The 12,683-nt window shown below is 43.4% G+C and overlaps 1 protein-coding gene across 1 annotated transcript in view; it reads right to left on the bottom strand.

The window, feature by feature from the left end:
- Positions 1–12,683, bottom strand: part of LOC148648133 (brefeldin A-inhibited guanine nucleotide-exchange protein 2-like) — a 44,494-nt gene that overhangs the window by 22,147 nt on the left and 9,664 nt on the right. The window contains exons 8-20 of the mRNA XM_088607420.1: positions 12,481–12,620; positions 10,485–10,615; positions 8,564–8,798; positions 8,061–8,160; positions 7,440–7,579; positions 6,397–6,505; positions 5,919–6,120; positions 5,481–5,592; positions 4,339–4,544; positions 3,900–3,984; positions 2,926–3,097; positions 1,212–1,363; positions 806–934 (exon numbers count right to left, since the gene is read on the bottom strand). Of these exons, the coding sequence (XP_088463546.1) occupies positions 806–934; positions 1,212–1,363; positions 2,926–3,097; positions 3,900–3,984; positions 4,339–4,544; positions 5,481–5,592; positions 5,919–6,120; positions 6,397–6,505; positions 7,440–7,579; positions 8,061–8,160; positions 8,564–8,798; positions 10,485–10,615; positions 12,481–12,620 (1,913 nt within the window). The remainder of the gene's footprint in view (positions 1–805; positions 935–1,211; positions 1,364–2,925; positions 3,098–3,899; positions 3,985–4,338; positions 4,545–5,480; positions 5,593–5,918; positions 6,121–6,396; positions 6,506–7,439; positions 7,580–8,060; positions 8,161–8,563; positions 8,799–10,484; positions 10,616–12,480; positions 12,621–12,683) is intronic.

The raw sequence follows: 12,683 nt of genomic DNA, 5'->3' as shown, positions 1-12,683 counted from the left end.
TCTGCTGTTCAGAATAATGTTCCTTCATCTTGCAGCTTTGCTTGACTATAGGAAAACTGACACAGTTGTGCCATTTTATGGAACATATCGGTGTCTGGACTATAAGCACATAATTATCAAGATCCCCCATAAAGCAGTAAGATTAACTCTGGAGACTGCTTGTTCTATAATACACACTAACATGAAGCACATGCTTACATTTAAAACAGTGTTAAGATTATGTTCTAAAGACTAATTCCCAAAAGTCGGTCACACAGATACTGTAGCCTAGCCAGCAGCTAAATTATCTTATCCTTTGGTCTCTTCAGATCTAAAAAAATTAAGTCATGCTAAGTACTGGATGAGATGTGTTAGAAGAAAACCATGTTACTGCTAGAAGGTGTCAGGAATTCTCACTCAGTGCCATAATACGTTAATAAATGGGAGTATGGTGCCATTGGATGAGTCATTAAACACAGTGTCACTGTCACACTGTTATCATTATTGATGCTTTGTGCCACTTTTCACAAGCTTGTTATCCTCAGACTCATGGACAAAATCAATAAAAGCTACTGCCAATCTAAAAATACCTGGTATTAAACAAGAGCCATGATTTCACCTTTCTGCGACAAAACAGAGGAAAAAGGTGACTTGTGACTCAGGCACATGGCTGCACGCATACTTCAGAAAACACTGTTTTACAGTTCAAAATGGGATTGGTCAGAAACATGAAAAGGTCAGTCTCACACTGGAGATGTGCCACACGTAGCTCACGAAATAGCAGTCTTTAACGCTTGCACGAGACAGAAACAGCAAATGTCCTTACCTGCATACCAAATATGGAGGCAATCCTCACGGCACACCGGATTCCCTCCAGGCAGAGCGACGCCACCTCCTGGTCGTCACAGTCCTGCAGACCGATGCTGAAGGCGGCCAGGAGAGGGGTCCAGGCGAGCTGCGGGAAGGACAGCTGTTAGCCCGATGGGAGCACAACTGCAAGACGGCGCGGACTGCAGCTGGAATAAGCGTGGGGCCACACAAGTTACCAAGCTGTGGTTAGCAGAGTGGGGCTGGGACCCTGGACGTTAAATGAAGACAAAGTAAAAACCAAAAAGCCAAGACACAGAAGAGATTGATATTAAGGTGTAGACAGGGCTGGCATTAAGTGTGCTGGTTGCTGGGGAGGCGTGGGTGGAGCCCGGGTGCTCCGTGCCCCAGCCGGAGGTGCTGACCTTGAACATGGGCCTGACGTGCTCCAGGTGGGTGGCACTGGTGAAGGGCGCCTGCGCGTGGCTCACTGCCTCCATCAGGGCCTTGGCCGTCTTCGCCATCTGCTCCATCTCCAGGTTGTAAAGCAGCCTCCTCTGCTTCTCGCTGGCCACGTCTGGGGGGAGAACGCGCGGCAGGAGTGAACCGATCGTTTCCCAGCTTTTAATTGCCCACTGTGCCGTCGCTGGAATCGGGTCCGCCGAGATATGCGTGGAAGGCGAGTTCAGAGATTTCCGTGCCACCCGTAAAAGAAAGATACACCTCACCCAGGTACTCTCTTACCTCACATCCAACAGAACCTAGCTCCTCACACTGACCCCTGGGACCCAATTACTGCTGTTGACTCAGAACTTATCCTGTCCCCGTAAACCTGAGCTCCTAAAAGTCTGTCTTGATAACAGGCTTAAAAAATTAAATTCTGGGTGGGTGACAAAACCTCAACTTTTGCTTTTCCCATTAACATATTTTAGAAGACTTTTATCTGCATATTCCATAACCTTTTTGAAAGTGCCTTTTAAAACATTTTTTGATCAAAGTTGGAGATGGCATAACATATTCACCATTTAAAAACCCTATTCTAATCAGGATGAAGAGACGCTGGTACAGTCGGATAATTGATGAAATGCACACATTGTTGCCTAGGAGCAGGAAATGAGGAGACATCTGCTGCAGACTGAACTGAGATCCTTTCCTCTTTTCCTTTCTGGAGTTCTGCCCAGTCTATCATCACTTTTTGGTTTGTTTTTTTTACATAAAAGCAAGCAGAGACATTTTAGCCCCGTGTTCATCTCTTGGCCAGGAGATCCCAAATCATTTGTATTTGAATCACATCCAATATAGACTCACAACTGATTAATATACTAAGACTCACATCTGGAAATATTTGCTACTTTTTTTTCAGGGATCTAATTTAACTCGATTAATGTCTCAAGCATATGTTTTGTTTTTTTAATATACTTCTTTGGCAACCTTTGAGCTAAGGAACAGCTACCACAACTACATTGGAATAAAGTTCAAAAGGTACAGATAATTTGTCAGTAGGTTCCAAGTGTATTGATTGCATTTTCACATTTCAACACAAGTATAACCGCATTGTGGGTGAAGAACACAGTTACGGTTCTAAAAAACATCTTCTAACAGCAGAAGAAGTTAGAAGAGGAAGGCAAGTACAGTAAGTGAGAGTTAAGCAAAGGAGACTTTCCACCACCTGCTGTGAAACTAGGGAGTTACCACTGTGGTCATGTGTGGAGGGTTGCTTACCCAATGCTGAGAAACCAGAACTAGCAGGTAGGACATAACCCAAGCCTGAGGCTGCACTAACTTTGACTCATCTCCCTACGGCTCATCTTGCAGCACAGCAGTGAACAGGAGCAGACTGAGGCTTGGTGATGCATGTTTTAGAGTATGCAGATTTTCTCTGGTGCCATGAATACATCGCAAATGTGTGAGTGAGGCTGGGGACTTTTCACCCAGGAAAAGTGACCAACAGTAACTGGAAAAAGTGACAGATTATAAATTTTCAAGCTGAAATCGAGCTTCTTATGTGAACCTTATTACATTCACAAAGGAAATCAAACTACTTGTTTGCTATATAACTTTAATCTCTGTGTGTAACACCTACTGTAAGCAGCGTAATCGATTGCAGTTCAGCCCAGCGTGGGAGAGTTTCAAACTCACTCTGCTTGTTGGATTTGGGCGTGATGGAATACTCTTTGCTTTCCTTCATGGCAATCTTTTTTCCAGCAATCTCGTCGTATATTGCAGACAGATTCTCCTCGGGCAAATCCTTGCTATCGTTGATCCCTCGATTCATCTTGATGTACTGCTCCTTGGTCATTTTGTTTTTAACCTGGGTGATGTAAAAACAGGGAAAAAAATCATCCCCCAAAAAACTTTGTTTTAAAACAAACCCAAGCACCTTTCTTCTGAGGACCCAATCACAATAGACTGGTTTGATCTGCTGTATCAGTGAAAGGTATCAAACTGATCTAGATAATTCCTCACCCTTAATAAACTACACTCTAATCTTGATTTCATAGCTGATCCATTTAGTTGATCAATTACACTTCAGTTACTCAAAATAAAATATACTATTTCTCTTAGATCTAGACTTTCATAGTTTGATACAATCATGAGTCAATCTCTGTTATCTACTGCACTCCAGATCCAGTTACCTTTTGGATAGAATATCAAATTCTAACAATGGCTTAATCTTCCCATCTGAGCGCTGGCTTTGAGTTGCTGGGAAGGTTTGCAGGCCAAACAGACACTCTCTGACACTGAAGCCTGGGTGAACACCAAACATTTGGCTTTTGTTTTTTCCCTTTTTAAATTTATAATTGCATTTTTCCACCAGCAGCTGGACAGTGCTGCCCAACACCACAGCTCCTGTAGCAGCACTGGAGATTAAGTTAAGGAACTATACAGGCATCCTTTGAAACAGACACCCTGCAACTATCTGCAAATAAAACCAAATTAAATGTGGGACCTTCGAATGTTAATGCAGGCACACCTCCAAACTTCTGATCTCAGAGATTCTTTTCATGAAATTTCTCAGTCAGTACAACTTTTCTTCATTGTGTGTCTTCTTGAAGTCCTCTCCCATCTATCACGGCCCCTTTATCAGGAAAGGGTTTATTTAAAGGTCATACCTGAGGACTGTGAAGGTCTGTGGTCAACATGATGATGGAATAGGCCAAAACATACGCTGTGTCTGCGCTTGCAAACAGGGTTTGCCTGTTGAAGAAGGAAACACATGACCTTTAACAGGGACAGTTATATCTGCGCTCATGGATCAGCACGAAGAGAGAACCGTCATCTAGAAAAATGACACTGTGCTTTACAGGGCAAATGGAGCCACCAGAAAACTTAAACGGGCAAGCAACGGGCAGAAGGCAGGGTACAACCTGGACAGAATCCAGTTGGCATTATAACCAGAATAATCATATTCAAAATGTTTGGAGTTTGCCATTCGAGTGTATAATTCTCCACTGTTATGGGGATCACATCAATCAGCAACTGCGACTTGGTCACACTCTTGAATGCTCTGGAAACAAAGTGGCCGATTTGTATGCAGGAGGGTCGTGTTACCCCTGATTGCACTCCAGATATCTGGCAGCAAATTTCTCCATCAGCCTGTCGATTTTTTGTGCTTCTCCAGGCAGCCGGAAGCCTTCCAGGAATATCCGGAGCGCTGAGACGAAGTCCTTGCCGCAGAAATCCAGCTGGTCCACATAGGAGTACATCACCTCCTTGTTGAAGCGGATGTTTTCCCCCAGAAACTCTCCCACTTGGGTCTGAGGGGAGAACACAAGCTGAAAGCATCCCATTCTGCACACGGTCAGGAACAAAACCAACTGATAAGGGTTGACCGGCATTGACTGCAATCATCACACTGCTTCCAGGAATGGATTTCTGGGAGCTGAGGAGTCTAACTTGACACAGCCTGCCTGGCCTATTGCTAGCATTTGCACATCAAGATGAAAGTGGAAGGATGGAGTTTCTGGGCCAGCCTGGAGACGGACAACTCTCCCAAACCCAAGAACCCTTAGATCAAGAGTCCCCAAGTCTGGTCCTGCATAGACAGAAACGCTCTGTAACCAGCTCCAGTTCAGCCGGATTTTCAAGCACATACATTGGCCACCCTGTGTTAGCAGCATTGCCACCTCCTCTGTGGACCTCATCCTGGTCAGTGCGGGACAGGAGACCTCCAGAGAAAACCAGGTGGCTACTGCAAATGGAATTAATGGACATAAAGGAAGCACATTTGCTCCTGGATCAGAATGGCCACACCAATGCCCCAGTTTGGTCACTGGATACACTATGAAGCAGGTGCCATGCTTTAAACCAAGGTCCTGTCCACTTGGTTGAATAATATCCAGCAGCACTGCTCATAAGAGTAGAGGTATTAAGCAAAGAGTCCTCGCTAAAGTACCCCCTGGATTTACACAATATTCCTCTCAGAATATAGACCATGGGTATTTAAATCCTCTGTTGCCTCTGAGGCTCATCCAAAAACACAGCACTCATGGGTAACAGGCCCATCTACATACCAACAGCAAAAAACTCAAATATTACTTGTTTTATTACATTACTTTGCTTACTAAATGTTGCAAAAGGAATGTTGGTATTTGCCATCTCAGTGCCGTCTCACAGTTGTACTGACTAATGCACAGACCCAGGCTGTGTCTTGGGCAGTTTTGGAAAAGCATGTCCAATCTGGGATAACTCACTGTATCCAGCCGTTCCTCTTGATGCAGGAACTGAGCAATGTCCTCGGGCAGCGTGCCGAGCATCCCCTGCTCCTGCAGATACTGAATGCCTCTCTTTGGTTTCTTATTGAATCTGTCAATAACAAGGTAACCCACAGTAAGCACGCCTCCTGCTGACAGAAGAAGCTGCGTTATTTCAGACAGATCGACATGTGCGCTAAAAATCCCTACACCACCCACCACATGTGAGGTTTTTCAGCTCAAAGATAAAAATTTCTGTGGCAAAAGTTTTGTTAGTGTATTTTTCATGCATCCCCCCCCCCCAAATAATATTAATCAAACTAACTAAATCAAATATGAATCTTAAAAAAAGGTTCAGATAAAGTATTCATTCAGTTCCCAGGCCTGGTAACTCTCATTCTAGGGCGACTCGATGTAGGTGCCGAGAAGGGCACTCACAATTCAATGCCATGCTCAATGATCTCTTTCTGCTGCTTCATGACCTCAAACTGCTCGGGGTCGTCCGCCAGAGAGGCCTGCGTGCTGGCGCTGCCGATTCCTGAGGACACCGTGGAGTCCAGGGAGCTGACGCTGTCCCGGCGCGTACACGATTCCAGGGGCCTGCTCTCCCCGCTCTCCTGCTCCGGGGGCTTCTCCTGGCCTGAAGGCACGGACACAATCAAGCCCGCCCTCCCAGAAAACACTCCCTCATCCCGGAGGTCAGGACCCGGGGCCAGCAGTCCGAATGGCAGCCCCAAACCGTTTGAGCGCTGCCTCCGAGGCCCGGCGCAAACTCGAGGCGTTCATGGCGAACGTTCCCGGCACTTCTGACCCGTTCGCGGAGAACAATTAAAGTGCCTAAAAGAAGGAACTGTGGCGTGAACAGCGATAAGCCAATCAGGCCTCCGATCTCGGTTCAGGACGAGCTGTTACTCACCCAGGTTAGTCTGAAGATTGGGGTTGACATACAGGTCTTTGCTCCATTCCACCATGCACTTCAGAATGGACACCAAACACTCGAGCCCTTTTTTCCTCAAGCTCAGCTCCTGCAACGATGATTGAAACATAAGCTAATGTTTTCACGTAGAAAAAGGTTAAAGGTCACCACTTCATAGTGAGGTTTAGTCCCTGGACTACACCAAGAGTTGAATCACTGTTTGTGCTTACCACACGGGAGTCTGGCAAAGCTTATTTTTTAACTGCTACACTGATATCGCAAACGATCCATTAATGAAATCATAGGCTAGAGGTGCAAAATCCTTCAATGGCTTGGAGTTGAAAAACTGCAGGTTCAGTAGCACTGATCGAAAACAGTCAACTAAATGTCAACTGTCGGGCCAGGGACTCTATTCTACAGCCCATGGCCTAAAAAATAGAATCAATCAGTTAACTACTGTAAAATAAGAAGTCATAGCTTGTGCATAGCATTAATTAATCATACAGATTACTCTCAAAACTGTGAAGAGATCAAAACTATATGCATAAACTACAGTTTTGCATAAATTATGTTTGCATGTCTTATCTGTAAATTTGCATATTACCCAATTTCACCCTGACAACTCAACATGATACTCAAAATAGACAGCACAGCTCTCCCATCCAAAGGAATCAACTAGTCAGATCAGGTATTTAAAGGCTTTTTATCGTTGCTGTGCAATTCCCCTCTCGAAACTCTGTACTTATCATTTGATCCGTTATCAAATTCCAGAGTGACACATCGACAATGTTAACAAGCATGTTAACATCAGGCCCAGTGCTACAGACAATTCAGAATTCCTGCGCGGATGCTGTCTGCTAAAGGAACAGATTTAAACAATTTAATACAAACATATGTGCAAAATGGTTAAAAATCCATCCAGATAGGAGCTGCAATAAAAAATGATGAAGAAATGGTAACTTCACTCTTCATTCTCAATAATCTGAAAGTGCATACTCTTTCCCCAAACAACCAGCAACTGTATCAGTTGCTCTTGTGCCTACCTGTAGTGGCGTCATTCCCAGTTCCTGGCCGCTTCTACCCTGGGCTATCTTTGACAGATCATTAACGAGCCGTTCAAAAATATTAGCAGCATTCAAGTCGCAATCGTAGTTCACATAGATATCCACTACACACTGGGCATCTGTAACAGAAAGAATTATGGATAAATACCATGCAGATGCACACTTGCAGACTGAAGGAACTGAGGCTTTTGAGTTTTCCCACATGAAAGATTACAAGGGGATCTGATACAAATATTCAAAAGCCTCAAAGGCACAAAGTCAACCCAATGGAACCTCTTGTTTACTTCAGGATGAACAGTAAAACGCAAACCAGAGGACATAAGAAGAAACTACATGGCAAAAACATAAGCTTACAAATAGGGGGCAACCCATCTAGCTTATTTTATAGTAATTAGTCAAAGTTCATTTGGCTGTTTTTTTTCCCCCAAGAGGCCAGGGTTTCTGCTTCAACAACATGAGTGTGGGACAACATCCTTGTCCCACAAACCTTACAAGTAAAGAAGTGGCACCTGTTATCGGTTTCATGTGCATTCCCATGAAAATCAGCATTATAGCTTTTGCTACCTATACAAACAGACTTACAGGCTTATTTGCCGTTACCTGCACAGATCCTGGTTAGTGTCTGAATGACCATCCACTTGTGTTCAAAGGAACTTGAGGATGTCTCTAAGATAGTCAAGAAAATCTCTCTGAAGAAAACCTGAAGGACATAGAAAAAAAACAAGACTTTTAGATAACTGTTTGATACTGTGGGAGAATGAAACAAACTACCCAGCAATGTGGTTGAAGCCGATTCCCTGGCTTCTTTCAGGAAACAGCTGGATCAGACCATTATTCATATTACACAAGTGTTATGTCAGTATCTGATTTCTATAACAAAACACAATTTCCTATACGCTATGCTTTCGTGGTTAAATCAGATGAACATTTAGGCGCAACAGGCAGTCTCCTATGCACGTCCAAGGGCTAAAGCAAGCAGACATGATTAAAAACTAGCACATTTCTGAAATCGTTAGAGGGTACAAAAAGAAATCTTGGATCCCACAGAGAACACCAGCGGGGATTTGAATTTGAGGCTGACGAATCAAAGGACATTTCGATACCTCAATTTGCATCTTCAGGTGAATCTTGAAGTTGGACAGAAGTGTGAGGAAAATGGCTAAGGAGAGCTCGAAAACGTCAGGCACGGAGGAGACCCCGTTCTTGGACAAGGCCACACAGAGGTACTGCTTGATGGCATTGACGAACATCTCGTGAGTGCGGAACACGGGGCCTGCACTCTGCAGCACGGACAGCAGGAGCTGCAGGGACACCACCTTCGACCGCAGCTCATGGGACCTGGGAGCAATTGGACAAGAAAAGGTCTGTGTGCTGTTGGAAAACTTTCAGCAAAAAAACATTTGGCATGAATGGTTTGGGAGAAATACTTGGAAGCCCACCAAACCATGTGTTCAGTTTCTTAAGTGTAGCAGTAATACGCTGTAGCACATATTGGGAAAGGGTCTCAAATACATGCAACCATGTCTCATCCCTTCCTATCCCTCCAGCAGGATCTCCCTTTAGTTGAGGTAGTAACGAGTGCAGCGGAGTGCGAGACTGAACTGATCGTTTCACCAGTTTTCAACTGACATTTTGTGTGGCCAGCGAAGATGACAGAAGTCTGTCTCAAGCTCCAGAAGCCAGCCATGCACTATATGGGCTGCCACCAAAAGAGTCTCTTCACTCGACTGGACGTTCCTAATGTTTTGGCCCGAGGGGTTAGGAAGCAGATGATTGAAACGACAGCCACCCATCATTTACCTACAGTAGTTTTGCAGCAGAAATCAGCACGACTATGTAGGAGTTAAAAAGGAGAAGCACAGGAGTTTCCTCTCATAGGCTGAAAGAGAACATAGGTTCTTCAATCAGTTTCTGAACCAGTGGTGGCTGAGGATTTTCAAGACTTTTGAAGCAGGAGAAGAGGGAGCTCTTCCTCCTGGAGTGCTAATACTGGTTTTCTGTGTGTTTCTGCTGCTTAATCCCAGTTCCCATCTCTTCTGCTTTTCACTCCAAAAGAACTTTCATTTCCTTCAGTACACGTCATGTGTTGAACTTTATTAAACCGTTTTAGTAAATGACCCTTTTTACTGAACTCCTCGCTTAAGCAAAACTTCTTAAAACTGTTTTTAGATCACTAAAAGAAAACAACAAACTGAATTAAAAGGTTGGGAATTCAAAAGAAAGAAAATCCACATATTCAATCTCCCCTTCATCCATCAATTACAATGAAAATATTGTATAAAAATCTCACATATCACTCGCAGTTTACACACATAATGACTAAAGATTAAAAATTCTTCTTACATACTTCATCAAATTTTAATGACCTCAAATTTCCCTCACTCTGGGTGGCCCTTGTTCTAACTTATCCTTCTACCTTAAAAACTGAGCGATAGAGCATCAAAGCTTGTCAAGTAAGAATTTAGAAAAACAGCCCATCATTACTAAGTTCAAGATCCTCAATAATTTGTTTTGGTTATTAATTGAGTTACCCAGTCCTCTCACTGGTGATGTTTAATAACTGGTCTTACAAAAACAAAAGTTAACTCCAAACTGTCACATTCAACTTCCAGAAACGAAATAGGAATTTAACATGTACTTTTAACAAACTCGCTAATTCAGAAAAATATTTTTTGAAATGCGGAATAGCGAACAGGATAAACCATAATGACACAGAATCAACATTAAAAAATATGTGGTTGGTAACAAAGTTTTATGTGAAACATTTTATATTCTTTAAAAAAAAAAACAGGATTTATAACATGACCTGTCTGTTATAGTATGACAGCCTGTGTTTAGTAGGAGCATACTTCAAGAAAATTATATTAAGTTGTTTTTCCATTAACAGAATCTTGTATTTTTATGCTTTCCTTCTGTGTTAGTGTAAACATCTTTCAGAGCCAGCCTCAGTAAAAACTGTGGAGTATAAAGAAGGAAAGGATCTGATCCTATCTATGTAGAGACACAGCTGTTCTTCAATCCTACCTCGGGTCCGGGGGTCCGTCAGCCAGCGGCTTCATGGAGAGCTTGCAGAGAGATCGGAAGACGAGGAAGGCATCTTTCTGCAGGATGTGGGAGAATCTGGCTGTAGGAGGGCCGTGCGCTGCATCCGTGTCCTAGGAAGAGATATGCAAAACATTGCATTGCCAGATCGCACCAGACAGTTGGAAGCATGTATGGGATCCAAAATTCACTACCAAGCTGACAATCTCGACCGGTAGTCCACAAGTGAGTACGTGGTGCGAGGATAAAGCAATGTATTTAACCAATTGCATCTCCCCACATGAGATCCAGACCCAGGTCTGTTCTTCATCACAGTCTGATTCACCATGCAGTTCATTAGTCCAGCTACAACACTGTGCCATCTCCCTATACTTCCTCTTGAGTTACATCGCTGGGCTCATTGTGTCTTCCCTTAGCTCCGTTTTATCGATCTCTAATGAAATGGGCACCTACAGGCTTCAGGACAGCTCCTTAACATCTTAACACCTTTAAATGTCCTCTGCTGTCTGGGCTTCCTCTCTGTCTCTGCATTGTGGCATGCAAACTGCTAGCAACAGCAGTGCAGCTACTTGACACCATGGGGTCTTTGTGTTATTCTGCTGCATTCCCATTAATTCAGCACTGTATGTTATAACCCTTCATCATATTAAGACGGATGCTGCACATTGGTGGTGGTGGAGGGGAGTCCCCATTACCTGTAAAGTGCTTTGAGTGGAGTGTCCAGAAAAGCGCTATATAAGTGTAAGCAATTATTATTATATTCACAATGACCTCTGTGGCTTTGTGTTTTTGTTTCTCTGTACAATATAATACATTAGGGTGATCCTGCAATATGGGTAGCGCTCTCTGCTTCATTGTTGCACCACAAACATTGTGAGTTTATAGAAGTCATGTATAAAATGAATTCAGTCAAATGAATGAAATACTTTAAAATTATATCCTACATATGAATCACAGAGAGCATCTCTTCATAAAAGCAGCAGTCAGCATTAATGTAACTCAATCCTGTATATTAGAGTTACATTATGTCAGAGTGATATACAGTATGTTAGACTGATGTTCAATGGTTATTAGGTTGACTTTTATTCAACAGAAAAGTAAAAAAAAAACGGACTGCACTGGACCAGCGGTCATAACACCAAAACCTTGTTGGATGAAAAGAACATTTTGCTTTGTTGTTAAAATAAAGTTGTGCACTTTCAAGCCCACTTTCAAGTTTCCTCCCACAGTCCAAGTACATACTGGGAGGTTAATTGGCTTCGGGGAAAACTGGTCCCGGTGTGTGTGTGCCCTGCGTTGTGCCTGCTGCCTGCCAGGACAGGCTCCGGCTCCCCAGTGAATTGAATGAAGCAGTTAGAAAAAACAGATGGATGGATGATTGCAAATGAAGTGATTTCTTTATCTTAATTACACAGTTGATTCAGTGCCTTTTGAAAGATGATTTGTTAAATGATATGCATATTTCTTGCCGCTTGCATGCATCATTAAGTGCAGAAAACCAGAAACATGTTTTTAGACAGTGGTGTGGGCACCTTGCCGGGAGGCTGAGTTCTCATCTTTCTTAAGGCATCGAGCTGTTAACCCTTGGACCAACACTGAATATAACCTGAAAGACCTGGAGGTACCGTACACCTGGCATGCATGCCCTCCACTCAGTAAAAACATTCTGAGTTTTGCTAGTGCAAACACAACAATTAATTAGACAAGCGACCTCATTCCTTCAGAGGTTATTTAAAGGAAATACTTCCAAGGTTGAAGATTTGTCCACCACAACGAGCTCATTAACAGATGACAACTGTACCCTTTCAGATGTGCCGGCTGATGCGTTTTCCACCAATCCTTCCCTTTAACTTCAGAGCATGGAAATCGACTAACATCTACTGACAAATCCATCCTTTTCAAAGTACAAAAGAACAAGAAGTGCATGCCAGGCATAGAAAGATGGCGCCGACTACACCAGGAGCTAAGGATGCCATACCAAAATGTCAGTAGAGGAGACTGACGCCCGGTCGTCGACAATGCCATTAGTTTGTGCAGTTTCTGTTCTGTCGGAAGGAGGCCTGAGGTCCTTGCTTTCTGAGACCTGCTGCTCACTGTCACCCAATGGCTCTTCGGCATCTGTAAAGTATAGAACCAGGAGCGCAATTCATGTACAATTCCCCTTCTTGGCATTTGTTTCTA

The sequence above is a fragment of the Lepisosteus platostomus genome, chromosome 15, assembly GCF_059453375.1.
Source record: "Lepisosteus platostomus isolate fLepPlt1 chromosome 15, fLepPlt1.hap1, whole genome shotgun sequence".
Lineage (NCBI taxonomy): Eukaryota > Metazoa > Chordata > Actinopteri > Semionotiformes > Lepisosteidae > Lepisosteus > Lepisosteus platostomus.
Note: the sequence above shows the minus strand (reverse complement) of the source record. Positions and strands in the feature narration are given on the sequence as shown.